This window comes from Punica granatum, chromosome 7 (genome assembly GCF_007655135.1).
Source record: "Punica granatum isolate Tunisia-2019 chromosome 7, ASM765513v2, whole genome shotgun sequence".
Taxonomy (NCBI): domain Eukaryota; kingdom Viridiplantae; phylum Streptophyta; class Magnoliopsida; order Myrtales; family Lythraceae; genus Punica; species Punica granatum.
Window position 1 is genome coordinate 631,447 of NC_045133.1, and position 20,541 is coordinate 651,987.

At 38.9% G+C, this 20,541-nt stretch overlaps 3 protein-coding genes across 5 annotated transcripts; all 3 read right to left on the bottom strand.

The window, feature by feature from the left end:
• Positions 1 to 468: 468 nt before the first annotated feature.
• On the bottom strand, positions 469 to 1,923 carry LOC116215593. The gene has a single exon (XM_031551353.1). The coding sequence runs from the start codon at positions 1,587 to 1,589 to the stop codon at positions 696 to 698; it is 894 nt and encodes a 297-aa protein (XP_031407213.1). The 5' UTR covers positions 1,590 to 1,923; the 3' UTR covers positions 469 to 695.
• An 8,877-nt stretch (positions 1,924 to 10,800) lies between these two features.
• On the bottom strand, positions 10,801 to 14,759 carry LOC116215094 (RNA polymerase sigma factor sigA). Of its 2 annotated transcripts, none has more exons than XR_004158404.1 (9): positions 13,756 to 14,759; positions 13,255 to 13,453; positions 13,061 to 13,153; positions 12,502 to 12,630; positions 12,272 to 12,325; positions 12,109 to 12,186; positions 11,944 to 11,996; positions 11,546 to 11,658; positions 10,801 to 11,190 (listed from the first exon to the last, which is right to left on the bottom strand). XR_004158404.1 is itself a non-coding variant. In XM_031550668.1 (9 exons), exons 1-9 carry the CDS (start codon positions 14,532 to 14,534, stop codon positions 11,082 to 11,084), a joined length of 1,617 nt encoding a protein of 538 aa, XP_031406528.1. In that variant the 5' UTR covers positions 14,535 to 14,756; the 3' UTR covers positions 10,801 to 11,081. The 2 variants fall into 2 exon arrangements, 1 of the variants encoding a protein (XP_031406528.1); XM_031550668.1 differs by having other exon boundaries at positions 11,944 to 12,006; positions 13,756 to 14,756.
• Positions 14,760 to 17,191: 2,432 nt separating this feature from the next.
• Positions 17,192 to 19,842, bottom strand: LOC116212656 (probable inactive poly [ADP-ribose] polymerase SRO5). Of its 2 annotated transcripts, none has more exons than XM_031547296.1 (5): positions 18,655 to 19,842; positions 18,321 to 18,562; positions 18,097 to 18,233; positions 17,918 to 18,008; positions 17,192 to 17,616 (listed from the first exon to the last, which is right to left on the bottom strand). In XM_031547296.1, exons 1-5 carry the CDS (start codon positions 19,269 to 19,271, stop codon positions 17,597 to 17,599), a joined length of 1,107 nt encoding a protein of 368 aa, XP_031403156.1. In that variant the 5' UTR covers positions 19,272 to 19,842; the 3' UTR covers positions 17,192 to 17,596. The 2 variants fall into 2 exon arrangements, with proteins under 2 accessions (XP_031403156.1, XP_031403155.1); XM_031547295.1 differs by having other exon boundaries at positions 17,913 to 18,008; positions 18,655 to 19,841.
• Between the last annotated feature and the right edge of the window lie 699 nt (positions 19,843 to 20,541).

Sequence of the window (20,541 nt, forward strand, 5' to 3'; positions counted from 1 at the left end):
CAAAATCTTCGCCCTCAACGACTCGAGCAATCGACCCCGTGGCGGCAAGTTCATCTTCAACGACTTGGGCTATCATACACCGATGGCAGCCTAGCTCGTCTTCAATGACATCATCCATCGGAATTTGAATCGTCCAGGAGGTTACAATTCGATATCACGGCCATTCGTCTCGACGTCTCAACGCGGTACCAATTCATTCCTTCCTTGACGATTCGAGTGCCCCCAAGTCAGAGATCCTCGGGCCTAAACTACATCGACATAGTCATTTTGTACAGTGTAGCCCATACTCGAAGATTCTTTGGTTTGAATTTCATTTCTATTTATATATACTCATGATGTATTCCCCTCTTAATGAATGGAATTTTAATTTCGTTCGTTCTTTTTCCTTTAAACTCACTAGCTATTCATATATATTTTATACCTCCTTTATCTGCACGAAGTCTTTGATTTAGAGGAATGCCAAAAAAATCCACAAGGACTTTATGTGGAAGGAAAAGAAATTCCCTAATTTTTTGAGAAATCAAAAAATTGAAAATTGCATTTCTTCCTTCATCGAAATCGGAAAACAATATCACAAGAAAAAAGAAACAGACTATCAAAATTACATAATTAACGATAAAAATTCAAAACACCCCCGAATATACACTATTTAAAAAAAAGGGAAGAAAAATGGAAAATGCTATAAAAAAAAAAACTCATCGTAAAGGATGCAAATTTCTGCTCAGCCCATTGACGTTGGAAAAGAAGCCGACCAAATCGGTTCTGTACGGCAAATAGGACCTCCTCCCCTGCCCTTCCGTCACCCCGCCAACTTTCCCGCAGTCACCGTCCGCCCCCTTAGTCGTCGGCGGCGGCACGGCCAGCGCGTCGGTGCGCCCGTCGCTGTTGCTCCGGTTCAGTAGGAGGTGCTTCAGCTTCCACCGCCTGGAGCCCGACCCCGTCGAGCTGCTCTTCCTGCACCGATCACGCCCCGGCGAGGCCTCCCGCGGGGCCCACACGCAGTAAGTACCCGGGTCGACCCCCTCGAGCTCATCCGACTCGGAGGACGAGCACGAAAACCCGGGCTCCGGCGGCTCCCCTACTCTCGGGTCGTCCTCGCCCATGAGAAACCTCAGAGCCGGGCGGCGGGGCCTCCCCTGATTCACAGCTTCCTGGCGGCGGCGGTGGGCAAGAGGAGGACGGCTGAGAGTAGCGGGCAAGGAGTACTCGTACATGGGTCTGATTTGGCCGTTGTGGAAGATCTCGTCGGCAGAAACCGGGGACGATTCGGGGACACCGCACACGAAGGAGAACTCAAACTCTTCATCGCCGTCATGGTAGACCTCCTCGTCGTCGTCGACTTCTTCTTCTTCTTCTTCTTCTTGTTGGTGTTGTAACTGGAGAAGGGGAAGCTCCGGTTGGGGCTCATGGAAGAAGAGCTCCTCTGGGTCAGCGAGGTCGCCTTCTAGCCCGTGATCTTGGAGGGAGAGCTCGTGGACGACGCGGGCGGCGATGTCGGCGAGAGTGTTGTTGCCGGAGGAGTAGCAGGTGAGGGATGGAGATGGAGAGAGGAGAAGGGTCGACGGAGAAGAAGATGATAGGCTCTGCATTTCTTGCCCTTCGTTAAAGCTGCAGAACTTGCCCTTCGTTAAAGCTGCAGAAGAACTTGGCTTTGAGAGCGAGAGAGAGAGAGTTGAGAAGGGAGAGGATCAGTAAAGAGGGATATATCGGAGGTGAAATGGAGATGGGGATTTGGGTTCCACCATTGATGCTTTTGTCTCTGCTTTTCAGGGAGAGTGAAGGGAAGGGAGCGTCCGATACGATACGATACGATACGAATGCGGCAGTGAAGAGGAAGGACGGATGATTTTATTGGCAAAGGATGGCGTGAAATTTGGTTTCTTTTTTGGATTGGGTTTGGTTTTTTTTTTTTTTTTTTTTCATGACTTCACTATTTTGTAATTGGTGACGACTGACTGATAGTCAATCAATTGTTTATGATGATGATGATGATGATGCAGTCGATTTTAACCTCCTGAAATATGTATGCCTCTTTCTTCTCGTGCCAGCTGTGCATCCAATCATGCAGATTTACAATTAGAACCTCAGTACTTATTTTATGTCGTCTTTAATTAAACTTTAGAAAGAATTTTATTTGTGCCATTTCAAGTATGCAAATGAATGGAATGTAATATAGCTGGATTTACAATGAACGCGGATTATTTCAAGCGACTCCGTGCTTGATCCTCTTAAAAAATGTCTTCAATTCGAGTGTTGCGAATGAAAAAAATTCATGCTGGAATAGTTTTCTCCTTTTAATGGACCGATTCAGCTTCAATTGGATTAATCAGGGTCCAATGAATTTTCGGAGTACATGATACACAGCTCGAAAATAAAAAAGTTGGATTAAGGAGTGTTTCCTATGCTATTGAAACAAATAGAATGGAATCAAATCATTCAAAATGCATGATACCTACCGAACATGCGCTTAAAGATTTGATGGATTAACTTTATTATGAGAGATTTTGCTTCTTTTTTTAAAAAAAAAATTGGTGAGTCTATTTTATTAAGTTAGGTAATTATTTTTAATGATTATATATTTATTGTTTACTATTTATCAGTAGATAATTAATTTATTTGTTTTGAGCTTTGTGTGCAAGACAAGTACCTTGCTTCATTCACACGTTACGGTTGGATTTTGATACATTACGAGTGTCCCAAGTGGAATTGTAGGCGGGTTCACACGTGTTTTTTATCTTTCCTTCACCTATTGTCAATCGTTATTATTATTATTGCCTTTATTATTGAAAATAATCTATCTATCTATCTATCTATCTATATATATATATATATAAAGTTGAAAACACACCTTTAATAGGGTTAAAACCGTAACTGTTTATATTGAATTTAGGTTATTTTTCAAAAATTTAAAATTAAATCTTTGTATATGAAAAAAGAAAATACTACATAGATATTGAGTGGCTAAGAAATGGGTTTGATTACATAGTAGTTTGAATAGCAATAAATTAAGTAAATAAATGCACTAAAAAAAGTTCGAAATTAACTATCTTGTCGTGCCTTGCTCTTAAATTAGAATTACGGAATTGATGCAAATTAATTGTGGATAGTGCTGGGGGAGTATTGTAACCGGGTAACAACTTGCTATATATCGCTGATAAGCTGGCAACAAGCAGTAGGTCGGGTTCAAGGTTCGATTCTCTCGAAGGTCAGCATCTGAGGTTTAATTGGCGGGCCTCAGGCCGCACAATACACCGTCCAGTGGACTAGTCGGTTGTTACAGCGCCAGACACCATTGACAGCAAAAAAAAAAAAGAAGAAACAACTTGCTATATATAACGTACGGATTTAAATACATAGTAGTTTATGAGTAGCAATAATTATATTTACATTAATTGGGAATAATTTCTAAAATAAATATAATCAGCAAATTATGGGAGTGATCTCTATATAGATACTTTCGATTACCATAATTTTCATCGATTGGAAGAAGATCAGAACGACTTTAGGCAAAGCAGGTTTGTACATGAAAGCTTTTTCTAAAAATACTAATATTGGTTCATTTTCTTTTTATTTGTTTGATGATATATAACTACCTTAATTCTCACCCGTTCAAAAGAAGGTGACTAGGAATGGAGCGGGTTTGTCTTTAAAGTTTTTTTGCTTCATTTCATTGTAATTTGTTTGATTTTTAATATCTATGTAACTCGACTTCTCAGTAAGAAGTATATTTTCATAAATTCATTCCACTAACTTTCTCCTTCAGTATTATAAATATATAAATATAAATAAATAAATAAATAAATATATATATATATATATATATATATTAAGCTGTATCCACTCTAATAAATAGGGATAGAATGATAAATGTGTTAATAAAAATTAAATATAGAAATTAAATAATTATTATTATTGAAAATAATAAAATAAATATATCCAATAGTAAATGTCTTAATGAATTAATATACATTATAGAAATTAAATAATAATTATTAATTATATACATATAAAGTTGTACTTTTTAGGTAGAATGGTAAATATCTTAATAAATTAATACGCAACATGAAAATTAAATAATAATTGTTATTGAAAATAACAAAATAAATACATCCAATAGTAAATGTCTTAATAAATTAATATACATTATAGAAATTAAATATTATTGTCAATAAAGAAATTAACATATCCAAAGAAATATATTAATCACTTATCGCTATTTAATAAGTAAATAATTATTCATAATTTTAAGGAAATTGAGAATTATTTAAGATTTAAAAATAAATTTTAAAAATCATTGTTAGTTTTATAAAATTTCAATAAAGAAATCTCATATCGAACCCATTTTATCAAAAAAAAATTCAAACTCATGAAACTTAATATATGAAATGTAATTGAGAATAAAAATAAGCTTCGTACTAACTCTAAAAATTATGATTATTATTCTTTCATTATTGAAGCTAAGAATTTTAATTTTTTAGGATTTAAAATTTATTTTTCTATAAATTACATTGATGATTGATTATGTATATGAGGTATTTTACATGAATTATTGGCTTGAACTCTTCAATTAATATTATTTAGCGTGGGTTTAAATTTACCCTATTGAAGTTTATATAGTATAAAAAATAAATTTTCTACACACTAATATAACTTATAAAATGATAGCAATTAGTGTCTTTATATTTAAATTTTTGTAATAAATTTTTATTTATAAAATCCCCACTACACACGGTTTCAATAATCTAGCATAATATATAAACTTGAATACACCTTAGTAAAATACCGGTATGATAATAAATGCCTTTATAGTATGTTGTATATAAATTAAATAATAATAATAATAATAATAAATAACATTATGAATATTAATAATATAAACTTGACTACACCCTAATAAAATAGAGGTAGAATAGTAGATGTCTTAAATGGCTTTGGTTCGAAAATATAATTATACTCCACTCCATTCTATTCTATTTTTCTCTTAATTCAACAACATAATTATTACTTTTTTATCTTTTTTAATTCAGTAATAACTTCTCTCACATACTTTTTCTTAATCATTATTATAGCTAATTTTTTAATATTAAATTCTCTCAACTATTAATTACTTTTTTTTTTGTCTTTATCTCTAATTTTATAATAAATTCTCTCATATAATTTTTCTTAACCATTATTACAATCAATCTTTTAATAATAAATCCCTTCAACTATTTTATCTCTATTTGATGGAGTGGGGTAAAGTTATAACTTTACTCCAAAATCAAATGCCCAGTTATGATGTTATATAGAAAATAAATAACAATTATTATTATTATTTTAATTAAAAAATATATATCCAAAGAAATATTAAAGAAAGATGCCAATCACTTATTTTATAAGTAAATAAATATGCATAATTTCTAGGAAACTAAGAATTATTTAAAATTATATTAAAATTTTCTTTATTAATTTTAACAATTATTATTGTCCTTATAATAGTTACATTAAGTAAATCTCTAAATGAAATGATTGGTCATTTAAATTATTCACATTCACAAAACTTAATATATGAAATATGAGCGAGTATAAGACAATAGTGTATACTTAACTTTAAAATTTTATAGATTTTATGATTATCATTATTTCATTAACTAAATCGAGGAATTTTGAATATTTAGGACTCTAATTTTCTTACAGATTAAATTGATAATTGGGATTATACTCTATGACATATTTTACATGAAATACTTGCTTATAAGCTCTTGAATTACATTATCTAGCGTAAGTTTGAAATTTAACGTATTAAAGTTTATACAATATAAAAATAATTTTTCTATATATTAATATAAATTATAATTCGATATCAATTATTGTCTTAATATTTAATTTCTCATAATAAAATTTTCTTCACATAATTTGTGCAACGCATGTGGTCAATAACTAGTAATAACAATAAAACTGCAAAGTGGCAATTAACATGTGCGAGGTTCATAGCCATTAGAAGCATCTCATGAACCGGTTTCGATTGATGTATAATTATAAATTATTCTCAGTCAATAAGTGATGATATTTATGATATCTCACTAAAAATAATAATTATAATTAATGAAGTATCGAACTTAATATATATGGTGTAGAGATAAGAAGAAGTTCTAGAACAAAAAGAGAAAAGAACAAATCAATATGGTCCTTGCCATTGCAGCCGAGATTGTTCCTCGATTGTGATGTTAATGTTTTAATTTGCGGGCCTTCGTCCTTAACAATATGAACTATACACATTTGCAATTATATATTGTTTGTCGTTGGATTGAGTTATAAATCTAGCACTCGATTTACGATAATATGTAAGAACTTAATTCAAAATTCGGTTTTCGAATTACGGGTTTTTCTTTAACCTAATAGCCAAAGAAACTCGATATGCAAGTAAATAACGATAGATCTCGCGATAATGTTTAATGATTCTCCACCTGCATATGAACTTTCTGGTAGCCGCCGCCACAAAAAAATATGGAAATACTTACCAACCGATCACAGACCACTCTATTTCATTCATTCATTGTTCTCACAATTAGTATCCCTTTTTAGCATTAATTCTTTCTAATTTCTTGTGAATTGCTTTTTCACTATGATGATGTGTTGCTATTCACAGATTGCATTCTTGTGGAGCAAATCCAATTCCCTCTTCAATCCCATCTTGCCACATAAATCTGATGAAAGCGACCCGCGATATAGATAGTGGTACAAAGGATGCGTTCATTATCGATCTAGAAAGCCTCTCGAGTCGAGACAAAACCTTCTATCATCTGCATATGTCTAGATATATGCCAGTGCGTGTTCCAAACGTATGATGTACATCTATCGATAGCTACGATCTCTTCCAGAAAAGGGCTCAGTCGGAAGGTGGCCCGAAGAAAGGGTTTGGATTTGATTATGAATGGAATTTGGATTGATACCTATAAACTCGAGTGGTCTAAACTTTTTCCCGAATGGTACTTTATATCTCCTAAGAATAAGTTAAACCTTATCAATAGGAACTGATTTTTTTTTTCTTTTTATTCCTTTTTCATCTCTTTTTTCTGGATGATGATTGGTCACATTCATAACCATTGAGTTGGATTATGTTAGTATACCCAAGTTTACCATGTTTTAATCAACATTGTCAAATCACAACTCCTTATGTCAATTCTTTTTAACGTATTTATGGGGATATTGACCCCATAAGAGTGAAATCCGAGTGCAGCTGTACTAAACCCATCGACGATTTTCACATGTTTCCCATTCACCCAAATAACAAGCATATATCTATGAAAATACTAGTGCACATCTATCTATACGTACATATACACACACACCCACATATATATATATATGTATATACAAACATATAACTGGGATTATTAGCTAGGTTGCTATTGCTATATATTGGATATAGCTGCTGCTGCTAGCTAGAAGGAGATTTGCTGTCACCAACTACAATCAAATAATTTCTAGAAGAGAATCAATTAGAGAGTTTGAAGAGTATACAAAAAGATTGATGGAGGATGTTGCAACTTGCAAGTTGTGTGATGTTGATGGAGATGCACAAAAAATTGCCCCTTTTAATTCGATCGGAAAATTTCATCAAGAGTCTGGGACCCTGGCTCCTGTGAATAAGACATCTCCAACACCATACCTTAGCTTAATTAAGGTTTTTTAGAGTCCTAGCTAATCCTCATTTTCTTGACTGAATCGCGAGGAGAATAATATATCGAGCAATTTCAGTCGCCATATAATATCTTCGTCCAATTAATTCATACAGATGAAGGATAATTTGAATTAGTTAGTGAGCAAACAGCCGCCCAAAGGCATAAGCATGTGGATTAGGTGCCTTAATGCAACTTTTTGTTGTATTCTTTTTCGGTTTCGTGCGTTAGAGAAAGTTCGTATATATAAGTCAAGGACATAAAGAGATAAAAATTTAGATTTGGCGCTGTTATGACGTTATTATCAATCAAATTATTAAATATAAATATAATGTTAGGAAAAATCCACAGGTCTACTTTGGACTTGGGCCCATCCGCAACCTAAAAGCTTAAGCCAATGGGTTACTAGACCATTATCTCTTATAAACCTATGGATTTCCTCTCAACTTTTCCATGTGGGATTACTTCCAACACCCGCACTCACCATTCTCCATATAGGAGAGAAACCGGCCCAACAATTCCCCCCTTCTCGACTATATGGAGGACTTCGAGCCGGGCTTCCACTTCCGGACTCGGATACCAATTGTTAGGCCCATCACTAGCCACGAGTTCCACACTCGGGCCTTGGCGTGGTGTGGGTTTCCACGCATAGCGTGTGCACTTCCCCAGGATCATTACCTTGGGCTTTGATACCACTTGTTAGGAAGGGATGTACTCAACCAAACAATAACGCAGCGATTAATCTTCCTCCCCTTCTAGTGTAATCGAGATAGGAACTAATCAAATCAACCAACAAGCAGTAAAGTAAAAGAACACCAATAATTTTACGTGGAAAACCCCGATGTGGGGAAAAACCACGGGACCAATTCCGAATCAACAATCCACTATGAATGAAGGTTATACAATGTCTTTCATCAAGGGTAAACCCTTGGATCACCAAACTCAAGAGAAACACTCTCTTGGATCACCCAAATACTAAATTCGTCACCCACACCGGGTGGTTCACAAAATCAGCTGAAACAGCACCTACAGAGCTCGAATAGAAATTCTGACCGTTCAGAAGTTAGCCCCACGTGTTGTGAAGCTGCTGTCAAAATTTCGTCCCAATCGGAGTTCGTTTGATGTCCCGATAAAGGTTTGATCTCCAGCTGCGCGCTGCCCCTGTTTATCCGATTTTGCTCTGTTCTTTTGTTGCTGCTTCTGCTGATCTGCTGCTTCTGTCTGCTGCTGCCGCACACCACTGATCTGCAGCTGTTCTGCTGCTATTTATTCCTCAGCTAGTTTGCTGAAATATTAACCCTAACAAAAATGGGTTCTTGGGCCTATTAAAGCCCGATAAAAGCTCAATACAATTTGAGCCCAACTAGCTGAGGAGATGAACTCCTGCAAATTGTATTGGGCTTTTATCGGGCTTTAATAGGCCCAAGAACCCATTTTTGTTAGGGTTAATATTTCAGCAAACTAGCTGAGGAATAAATAGCAGCAGAACAGCTGCAGATCAGTGGTGTGCGGCAGCAGCAGACAGAAGCAGCAGATCAGCAGAAGCAGCAACAAAAGAACAGAGCAAAATCGGATAAACAGGGGCAGCGCGCAGCTGGAGATCAAACCTCGATCGGGACATCAAACGAACTCCGATTGGGACGAAATTTTGACAGCAGCTTCACAACACGTGGGGCTAACTTCTGAACGGTCAGAATTTCTATTCGAGCTCTGTAGGTGCTGTTTCAGCTGATTTTGTGAACCACCCGGTGTGGGTGACGAATTTAGTATTTGGGTGATCCAAGAGAGTGTTTCTCTTGAGTTTGGTGATCCAAGGGTTTACCCTTGATGAAAGACATTGTATAACCTTCATTCATAGTGGATCGTTGATTCGGAGTTGGTCCCGTGGTTTTTCCCCACATCGGGGTTTTCCACGTAAAATTATTGGTGTTCTTTTACTTTACTGCTTGTTGGTTGATTTGATTAGTTCCTATCTCGATTACACTAGAAGGGGAGGAAGATTAATCGCTGCGTTATTGTTTGGTTGAGTACATCCCTTCCCAACATATAATATATCAAACGAATATATTAATAACTAGGTTTAGTTTTAAAATTAAGAAATGATTATCGTGCCTCATATATCAAACGAATATATTACTAATGGTTCCATCATTGGCAGCATTTCCTCACTGCCAAGTTTTCTCATTTTAATTTTACACAAAAAAAGAAGAGTTTATTAGCGAGAAGAGAACAAACTAGAGATGTATCTTTCAATCATTTGTCATCTCTTTTTTTTTTTTTTCCCTTTTTCTCCTTTTCATGCACATATAATTATTATTTTTGTTTTTTTCCTTAGGTTCCAAGCCAAGTTCAAGGGCGATTATACTCTTCCATGCTGGTGTGATAGATTAATTAAATTTATCCACATATATTTCATAAATCTTACCGAATTCAATTTTATATGAATCGAACTGCTACCGTAAAAATTGAATGTCTATTTTGAATTCCACATGGTACAAACTTGGCCACTCACTTGTTCGAATGTCTTGATCCACCTGCAAGATTTTTTTTCCCCTAGTTATTATAGGCTTTAAGAGAAAGCAAGGAATCATTTGAGTGCAATCAAGAAGATGATGATGAGGCAAAGCTATTTAAAGATGGTCTCTTTTTTATTTTTCTCGAGACAATAAAAATTTAAAAAACATGTTTCTTTTGAAAATGATTTTTATGGCTTCTTTCTTTTCCTTCGATCCTTAATCAAGAAGAGATAATTGTGCATTGATTGGTTAGAGCCAATCCTCAACAGCGCCTCTAAAGTCCAATTAATCTTTCTAGAACAAAAGGGTTGTCACTTCATCTGTGATGTTTCCTTCGAGTTCAGTTCCATCAGCTATACATTGTGGTCGCATTCCTTTAGTAGTTTGATTGAAATGCGTAATCGACCCGTCCTCCCTCCTCCGTGGCTTCAAAAGTTGCCTCAACGTCCCTTTACAAAGAGCGTGGGAGAGAGAATTCTATCCATTATAAAACGGACCAGTTTGGCCTATTTTGATAGCTTTTGTAAATTGAATTCAAAGCCTCTAGTTCTTGAAGTATGAGCCTCCCATGGGCCTACTGAAAGCACTTACATGATGTATAGTATAGAAGGGAAGAACATCTACTCTAGTAATACACTTGATATGTATTTCGTATAGTATTAATCTTTCTGCATTTAACTGATAAATCATACAACAATCTCACCAGTCTTCCAACTTAGCTCACCATCAACTGTCAGCTAAGCTGGAGAGAGCCTCGATCTATATTTTCCCGATTCGATAGATAGATTGATCGAATAAAATGGACAGACTCTGCCTTTTGTTTCCCTCTTGGTAGTATATATACACAATCCAATCTAAAAAGAAGTGGGAAGAACGAAGAAGAGACTGCAGAGAACCAAATGGGTTAATGTTTCACGAGCATCGCCTCCATCTTTCTCTTCCTCGCAACATGTTTTAGTTTCTCCAGCGCGACGAGTCCCACCTGCCTGACCCTTTCTCTGGATAGTCCTATGCTGAAGTGGAAGGCAAAAAAACCAAGGATGAAAAGCAGCACACCAGCACATAAACTAGTCAAGCATATGGACCAGCGTGCATGTAAATGGGCGGGATATAACCAATTCATCAGTCTTCCCCCGTCAAGTGTGCATTAAAGAAAAACGATTCAGCAAACATAGAAGGAGAGCAACTCTTCAATACTTTCGACCAGCTTCTAGCCTTGTACAGGCGTTTGATACAAGGAACCATGTAATACAGAGGCGTTTCATAATTTATTGTGATATGAACGAACACTCAAGGGAAGAGAGATCAAAACAACGAAACGGCTAGCTAAGAGTATTATGCTGAAAGAATAATGAGTTAGGCACTTACCGTTTGCTTATATCCTCCCATGTAAGACACTCGTTATCCAGGCCGTAGTAAAGGCGAATTATCTCTCTCTCACGCTCGCCAAGTGACATGTGGATGAGTTTGTTTACTTCATCCTGCATATGTTGATGCACTGATATCAATTGGCAGAACAACACAGCTCGACTGCTAAAAGAACTAGTTTGATTGGAAAAGATCACAATTTGGCACCTAGCATTCGGTAAACTTATCTGATAGCTAGATTAGCCCATATCATACTGTGAACCCTCTTCACAATCACTCTATCGAGAAGTTCTAGTGAACAGAGATTCTGATATTTCAAATATGCTGATATTGCCCCTTTTGACTCATCTTTATGACACAACTAATGTGCAAGTTTATTCCTTTCCTGACAAACTTACCTTGAGTGCCCATTCATCCACGCCATGCCATGGGTTGTTCTCAACATGATTATCTGCAATGTACTGAAAAGATGTGAAGAAAATGGAAACAACCACATCAGCATGGTGGCAATGTGGCAAACTCGATAATCCTCTGAAAAGCTGAGTAGCTGCAATTTCACTTACACTATGGTGAGTTTCTCCAGGAAGACCATTCAAGGAGGGGAACGCATCTCGGTCTAGAGAAAACACCTTCCCCACTGCCTACAAGAAGCAACAGTATACTGGTTAACAGGTTGTAGTCAATAAGAAGTGAAAATAAAGTAATTGTTGCTCTCAAATCTGTTACCTCAGTAGCATTCCTGACTTTCTTCTCCGACATGTTCAGGCTCTCTGCAATTCTCTGAGGGAAGGAAAGAGTAAAATGTTAGGAGGCAAAAGCCTACAAGATAGAAGAGGAAGAAATTCAATGCAGACGGAACTGAAAAGGATGCTAAGATTCAACTATGAGCGCCAGTTCTTTGAACACAACTTCGAGCAATGATATCTGAACGTAGGATTAGTTTAAGGTGAACTTACATCGACGGATGGGGTAATTCCTTTTTCTTCCAGTCTAACCTTTGCATTGCGAATGAGTCCTAATCTTTCATGCAGATGAGCAGGCAATCTCAAGGTTCTGGAATTCTCGACTAGTGCCCTTGAAACACCCTGGGCATGAAATAAACATGTCAGAATGTGTGCTCTAACCAAATGGTAAGGCCAAAAATCCACGAGCGTCAGCATACACCTTTCTAGATGTACTATTACAACGCAGATATGATACATTCAAATATGGCAGACTTCTGAAACAAGCAACGATAATTGCTGCTCTTTGTAACCAGAGATCCATAGCAGTAGTTTGTCTAAGGCTACGTTCAATGTAATAGACCTTTAATTGACAATATGAACTTTTCTAGTAAGATCATGGGTTGCCTAAAGCCAAGGCATCACGGAAGCAGCTGCTTCCATGCCAGACGACGTAGCAGTGAAAAGATGTCAACAATCACAAGGCAATGATATCATGAAGGTTACTGGCCCAGCTATCGGATATAAATTTCTGATTTCATGCCAATATGTGAAGGAGAAATAGGAACATTACCTGGCGTATCCACCAGTAGACATAAGTTGAAATTTTGAATCCCTTAGATGAGTCGAATTTCTCGATGCCACGCAGAAGTCCAATTAAACCACCCTGCAAAGAAAAACATTGAGTTGTACAGAAATGAAATGAAGCTTGGAACTAGGTACAGGTCAAGGAACAGTTTCTGAGTGACTAGAAGACTAATTAAGAACCTGAACAAGGTCGGACATTTCAGCACCCATGTTATCATATCTTTGGGCAATGGACATGACTAGTCGGACGTTGCTCATAGCGAGCTTCTCTCTCGCCAGAGTACACTCGACCAATTTCGCCTGCAACCTGGTGCGAGATATCCTCAAGGAAGTCGCTAGTTGTTCATCAGAAGGCTCACATCCCAATCTTTCCTTCAGTCTGGAGCTTCGAAACATAGTAATCAGTCGAATTCACATATGATAGTTAAAAACTATATATATATATATATATACAATGCTTGATGTCTCTGTTCGGGTTCCTACGAATTTCCAATGAGATATCTAGACGGCCATGATGCTGGCTAATGCCGATTGTCTTTGATTATCCAGGAAAAAAGCTGTGCCTTCTTCTACCTAAGAACAGCGAACGAAATGCCACAACGCACTAGGCTTCGGCATCTTTAATCACCGAAAAAAGATGCCACGAAGCATAATTAATCTTCGGGAGGGAATTGGGATTACCTGGCTTTGTGCTCCTCGAGGGAAAGCCCGGTTTTGATCTTGCTGGAGAGGTGCACGACTTCGCTGTGAGTCAGCAACTCATCGCTGACGACTCCCTTCACATAGCCCTTCAATCGGTTCCGCAGCAATTCTGGACTGATTGCTGATCTGAGCTGCTTGGGAATGCTTGGACCATATGACACGGGATGAGGTTGTTTCCCCAGCATCTTTCTCCTCCGGGTGCTTATTCTTCTTTGCCGAGCGGATATCCCGGAGCAAGTCACTGGCACCTTCTTCGTCGAATTGGGCTTGGTTGGATTGCCCTCGAAGCAGAGATTCCACTGGGACTCCAGCATAGACTTCTGGAGCAGCAGCAAGGCGTCGAGCGAGTACTCGAAGTCGGAGGTCTGCTCTTCCAGGTCATGGATGTGGATGCCGTGGTGGAAGGTGGCCACGGCAGAAGCAGCAGCTGTGGGGGACGATGACGATGATGGAGGAGGAGGGTGCCGCTCCTTAAACGCCTTGACGGGTGGAGGCGGCTGGGCCTGGGAGAGCCTGCCAGACGATGACGAGGACCGCTTCGCAACGGCCATGCCATAACAGTCACTGCTGCTCTTGATGGAAGTGGCGTGGTAGTGAGTGGAAGAACCGCGGTCTGTCGTCCCAAGCAGAAGCTTGTCCCCGAAATCAGGATGGGAGTAATATGAAGAAGAAGAGGAGGAGGAGGAAGAGGAAGAGGAGCTCAAGATCCTCTTCCCGGTCCCTGCAGCAAGGCCAATGACAGCTGCTGTAGCCATCATACGGCTTATGCCAATTCCCGCCAAGGGGCAATGACAATAGCAAGAAGCTCCAGCCCACAGATGAATCAGGGAAACGAGAGACGGACGGAGAAACGCCGATCACAGATTGGATTTGGGTAAAAGGGGAGGAGGAGGGCGATATGAACGATGTGGCTGTGGACTGAGCAAGCAAAGGCGGTTAGCCCCCCCAACCAACTGCTCTGTTTCAGTGGGTGAATTTAGAAATATTATTATTATTGTTATTATACTCAGCAAAATATATATATATATATATATATATTGATATTATTATTTCTTTTGATTTTCTGCTCCCAACTTCTTCTTCTTCTTTTTTTTCTTCTTTACCATATAATCTTCAATAATAATAATAATAATAATAATATAAATTGTGGAAGAGTAAAAGTCAGACAAGACCACAAAATGAGATATTAACTTAAGGATTTACGGTGGATCGGGCTCCTAAATTATTTCTTATCAGATGGTCGTCCTTCGATAGATTATGATGTTATGCTTTCGGATTAGTCTATGTAGATTCCATTTTTTTAAGAATTAACCTGATTGAATTTAGATCATAGGAGTTGAGACTGAGCATATTTTGCGTGGGCATATAGTAATGGTAAAACAATAAACAATAATAATAGCAATGATATTAATAATTTTAATGTGATAATTATAAAAAAAAAGGGGGGGGGGAAAGGGGGGAAGGGGGTTGGGGGGAATTGGAGAAGATATGGAAAGGAGGAATGCTATTGGGTGGAGAGGATATTGGGCCCAGCATTCAGTGGTGCATATTACTGCCATTTGGCCCTCTTTCCCACCTTCCCTCTCTCCCTCCCCCAATCTCTTCCTTTCTTCTATTTCTTGATTCTTTTTTCACTATATATATATATATATATATATTCACCTTATAACCAATTTCCTTCTTTTATTTCCTAAAAAATAAATTAACATATCAAACTGATCACGTGCTTCTCAAGCAACCATAAAATCACGAAGGCTCCTCTTAAAATTTTCATTTGGCCTATATGGAGTTTGAACCCATTTTGATCCCCAAAACTTAAACCGATAGAATAATGAGTTCAATCACCTCATAAGCTTACAATTTTCTTGTTAATTTTATGATGTGAAATTTTCTTTATTTTTTACCTCTTAACATTTTTTAAGATTTTCCACGATGCTTGATATTAAAACAAAAGATCGTCACTTCTGGTGTTAATGGTTGGGTCTGGGTCCTTCGCAAATGCACCTACAGTCACTCATTGTCTATCAAACTATAACATCTTTCGAAATGCTTAATTAACTTAGCCTCCTCTCTCCATAGCTTCCAAAACTCATATGGTTGGTAGCTTAAGGTTTCAACTCTTGAAAGGAAATAAAAGTACACTTCGTGAAATAACTCTTAAGAGAGTACTTGCTTGCTTACACATATGAAATCTGGAAGAGGGAGAACATGCTATCGATTTTACAATCGAATCTCTTTACTTCTAAGAGCATCTGATAATTTTGCTACTTGAACTTGAAGCGAATTAGGGCCGAGGGTGGAGGGAGGAAAAAAAAAAAAATTGAAGCCTATTAGGGAAGTGTGAACGTCCCATGGGCCAACTGAAATCATCTCCATCCCGTGGGCCGATACATAAATTGTCATTCAGCCCAACTTCTTAATGGGGCAGACTGAAAACAGCCCAACGAAACAAGATCATAATAAGTTCAAGAAAACATGTCACGGAGCAACCAAATGAGCCCACAAAATTGAATCGATGTATCGGTAAGCAAATAAACAAACACGATTGAAATCGGGTCTTAAAATTTCATTTCATCTTATTTGGGATTAGGCATAGCATTTTTCGCGAAGTTAACATGTCAAAGCGGATGCCAGATTTATAGCACCAAACTAAAACGGGAGGAACAAATTTCGAGAAGTATCCTTCCCCCCACAAAAAAGAAAAAGAAGAAAAAAGGTGAGGTTAGCCTAATTAGGACTTAGACAAGTTGCTACGAGATGTCAAAGCCAATTTGATTATTAGTTTTCTTCTTCCCATACTCATAATCAAGTAGATAATTTATCAGCGAGAAAAAAAAATCCAAGATCAGACCGACGCTAAAGATACTCGGCAAAATCCGATCCGCTTCCTTCATATGAGTCAAATTTTCCTTTCTATACCCCCGTGTTTATTATGGACCTCGTTGCCTCCTCTCCAAGAAAAAGGAAAAATTGAAAATTTTGACCCCCGAATCTTATTTCTCTCCCAAAAAAATATATATATATATATATATATTTTAAAGAACAACTATTCCCTGCCTTTTATGACTTATGAGGTCTTCTGCCCCATTGGAAGACGGCTCAAGGGATAAAATAAAATAAAAAAGAGTCGGCCACCCCCAATAGTTTTTATCTACTTGCTCGGAAAGGTAATTCTATATTGGGGAAAATAATAATTTCAAATATTAATATTAGCAGAGAAGGCAGCCCACAGACAAAAAAAAAAAAAAAAAAAAGGATGAGCCGGCAGAATTCAGAAAGAAAGATTCACGCAGCCTACACACACATCTCAGCCGCCCATAGTATTTCATTATTTTCTTGCTGATGAAAGTTCTACGTTATATAAAGGTACTTTTTTTTTATTTTTTCGGAAAAAAAACGTATACACTGGACAGAGTTTCGAGGATAAAAAAATATCCAATTTCCAAAAGGAACAATTCCTTTATCTGCAAGTATCATTACAACTGCGTGACTTGAAGAAACTGCAACATCAAGGAGAAGCCCTTTCAAGAAAAGCGAAAATACACCAAAAAGGGAGAAGCACCCGAAACCGAACGCTTAACAACAAGGCTAAGATTGTCATAAAACCATACTGTTTTCATCCTGCGTGAGTTACCTAATGTTAGTGTCTGTTTCCGAGTCAGGACGCGTCGTCGTCCGGCTGCACTTCTCGCTCCTGGTCATCCGAACTTTGCCAATGGGAACCAAAGCAAAAAAAAAAACAATAAAAAAAAAACATGTTCATTTACACATCTTCGAACCCCCATTCATGGCCCCGTCTCAGCATTCCTTGCGTGGAAAGTCACTTGCTGCCCTGAGTTTCTGCACAAGCAGGATGAAAATGTAGTAAATCTCAGTTCAACTCGCCTAATTGATCGCGGTCAAAATAAAAACAAGAAGAGAAGAGAGTCCTTCCGATCTGTTCGCCCATATATATAGATCTCGCATTTCATGTTCGAATAAACTGTTTTAAACTGCGTTTTACTAGGAAAACTCATGGATCTCACACTAACTCTGATACCTGCAACCGAGTAATAGTAGAGGTCCAAGAATACAGATCTCAACATAATACTCATCTGAAACCAAAAAACATGGGGAGTGCCAGATAGAACTAGTACGTTACTTCGGAAAGACTTAATGACTGCGATCAGCAACTTGTCGCCCGTGAATTGTCTCATTTTCCGTATAAGCTCTTGCCTGGAAATCTTCTTCTCCTGAATCAAGAGATAAAGCAAATGTTAACCGTACACTGAACAGGACAATCAATAGTCTGTGCACCACAACGATGAAAAGCAAACTCACTTTGTAGTCTTTATGATACTTGGAGATCGACCCGATGGTGGGCGCAGGAAGAATCTTCGAGAGCTCAGAAATCAGCATTGAAAATGGCATCCACGGCGATGTCGGCTTTCTCAACGGACTTTGCGTTTCGAGTAAACCTGCAACCATTATTCAGGAAAACAATCGGTTCGTGCGACACACTCATTATACTTGGCACGCCTGCAGTAATAGGTCCATTGCTATACCTTTCAAGCAGCACGGCATCCGGAAACTGACTACGTACTCGGGCAAGACATGGGTGTTCATGTGGGTGCTCCAAACAATGTACTTCTTAGGGCACGATAAGCTGTCCACGCCCGAGTCAAACTCCTCGGAGCTGGGATGGTGCTGTTCGGACCCGGGATGAATGAGCTCGGACTTCCCCAGTATAACCCGACACAGCAGAAGATGCCTCATGCCATCCTTATCTAACGGCGCAAACTTCACGCTGCGAACAAGTGCCCGAAACACGAATTAGGAGGGAGCACTCGGAGCCATTTAACTACGAGAGCATGACCTCGGGATTGGGATCATTCTTACCTTTCAAGAGGATGATTGTCGGGAGATAGGTAAATTCCCGAACCGAACAAACCGTTGCTGGTGTTCCCACAATGCCCGAACCCGAAACACATAATCTTTGCCATGTCTTCCTTCGAGGCTGCGTACCAAGCATACTTCACATTCGCGTCGCCGACGCGTTTCTTCTGAGTGGCCTGCAGGTAAATTTGGAATGCCTGGGCACGGGCCTGGGCTGTGGGGCTCGAGTAGCAGTTCCTGTGTATCGCGGCGACGGTGGTTTTTTCCCTGAGTTGGCCAAGTCCCGATACAAACCGGCCTTTGATGAGGTCGTGGGCCTTGTCCCCATAGCTGAGCCGAATCATTCCATCATCAAAGCACGGGAATCCAGCAGAACCAGCAGCAGCGGCTGAAGAGTAAGAGGTTGAGTTACCGGAGACGCCGCTCTCACAGTCGGAAACAGAGGAGGTGGGCTCAGAGCCGTCCGAGGAGGTGTCCGTGTCCGTGCCCGTGCCCGTGAAGGAGTCGTCATCCTCGGTGTCACTCACCGCGTGATTGAGATCGAAGGCTCGGGCGAAGTGGTCGTTAGCTCCAAGCGCTGCAGTTGGCAGCAACCGACATTGCTCAACAGAGTCGGCCATGTTTGACCAGAAGGCGGAACTTTTAAAACCGCGTTGTTAGGACAATTAAATTTTGACCCAAAAAAAAAAGGAGGGAAAGAAAAAACAATGGATTCCGGAAAGATTTAACGATTAGAATGAAAATATGCAATCGGAACCGGGAGGTTGCACGTCGGAATCATCGAAACCAATGGAACAGAAGACCCAAAATCAAGAAGTAGCAGTTTTGGAAGAAAGCAGAGGATATGACCGGATCCCGAGGTGGAATCTGACTCTACCAAAGACAATACATTATTGAGGAATGGGGGGTTAACAAAGAATACTCAGACGATCGATCAGATCAGACGAAGCTCAATACAAACAGATTGAGGTGTGACAAGGGGTTGAGAATTTATAGGTTGTGGGGTGGGGTGGGGTGGGAGGGATCATTTGGAGTTCATGGATAGAGGTTGTGGGGTGGGGTGGGGGGATGAAGATCTGTTCGGTTACTTGGGGAAGAAGGGGAGGGTGTGGGATGGAATTAATAAGGAAGTAAACCAACGGAACCGCCTTCTTCTTCTTCTTCTTCTTCTTGCAGCTAAGCAACAGACGCAGGAGCACACGTTGGTTTGGTTTTCATGGCGGTGGGACCACGGCGCAAATTGTTTTTAACACACACCGCACCACCCCCCCCCCCCCCCCCCCCCCCCCCCCCCCCCCCAGCCCGTCGTTTTCTTAATACAGTCCATCCCCCTACCCCTCAGGAAAGGATTTTTGGCCTTAATACAGTCAATCCCCTACCCTCAGGAAAGGATTTTTGGCCTTTTTAATTAGCAAAATGGTCCCTTTCTTTTGAATTATTTTATTTGACTCCCCATACTTATCACATTCTCTCGTATGTGCCCTCTCAAGACAAGCGGGCCGTGCTCCAGGTTTTACATGACTAGACGATTAAGCACGGTAGCGTAGTGACACATGTTAGGGCTCACACCCGATGTTTATCGTGCATAGGACAATCGGGAAGAGGTGGAGAGTGGAAGGATAACATCATACTAGGATTCGAGTGAGAACGATAATGCTTTTCTTTAATTACTTTTTCTTTTTAGTCGCTTGATTATTATTTAATATATTTCTTGTATATGTCCCCTGACTTTAATAATTTATCCGAGCATTCTCTAACAAGTTTCTTAAATGCTAAGTAAAATCCACTCCATGATGGTTGCTACTTGCTAGAAAAGTTTGAGCTAGTCCGATCCATGGCCAAGATTACCGTCAGCCCAAGTGTCGGCGAGCAAATAGAGGTTTCGATTAA

Coding starts and splice junctions, on each gene's coding strand:
- LOC116215593 (XM_031551353.1), bottom strand. CDS start 1,589: ATGCAGAGCCTATCATCTTCTTCTCCGTCGACCCTTCTCCTCTCTCCA.
- LOC116215094 (XM_031550668.1), bottom strand. CDS start 14,534: ATGATGGCTACAGCAGCTGTCATTGGCCTTGCTGCAGGGACCGGGAAG. Junction 12,326..12,501: donor GAATTACCCCATCCGTCGAT/GTAAGTTCACCT, acceptor TCCTTCCCTCAG/AGAATTGCAGAGAGCCTGAA. Junction 11,659..11,943: donor TGGATGAATGGGCACTCAAG/GTAAGTTTGTCA, acceptor CAACATATGCAG/GATGAAGTAAACAAACTCAT.
- LOC116212656 (XM_031547295.1), bottom strand. CDS start 19,271: ATGGCCGACTCTGTTGAGCAATGTCGGTTGCTGCCAACTGCAGCGCTT. Junction 18,234..18,320: donor GATGCCGTGCTGCTTGAAAG/GTATAGCAATGG, acceptor TAATGGTTGCAG/GTTTACTCGAAACGCAAAGT. Junction 17,617..17,912: donor TTAAGTCTTTCCGAAGTAAC/GTACTAGTTCTA, acceptor CTGCTTGTGCAG/AAACTCAGGGCAGCAAGTGA.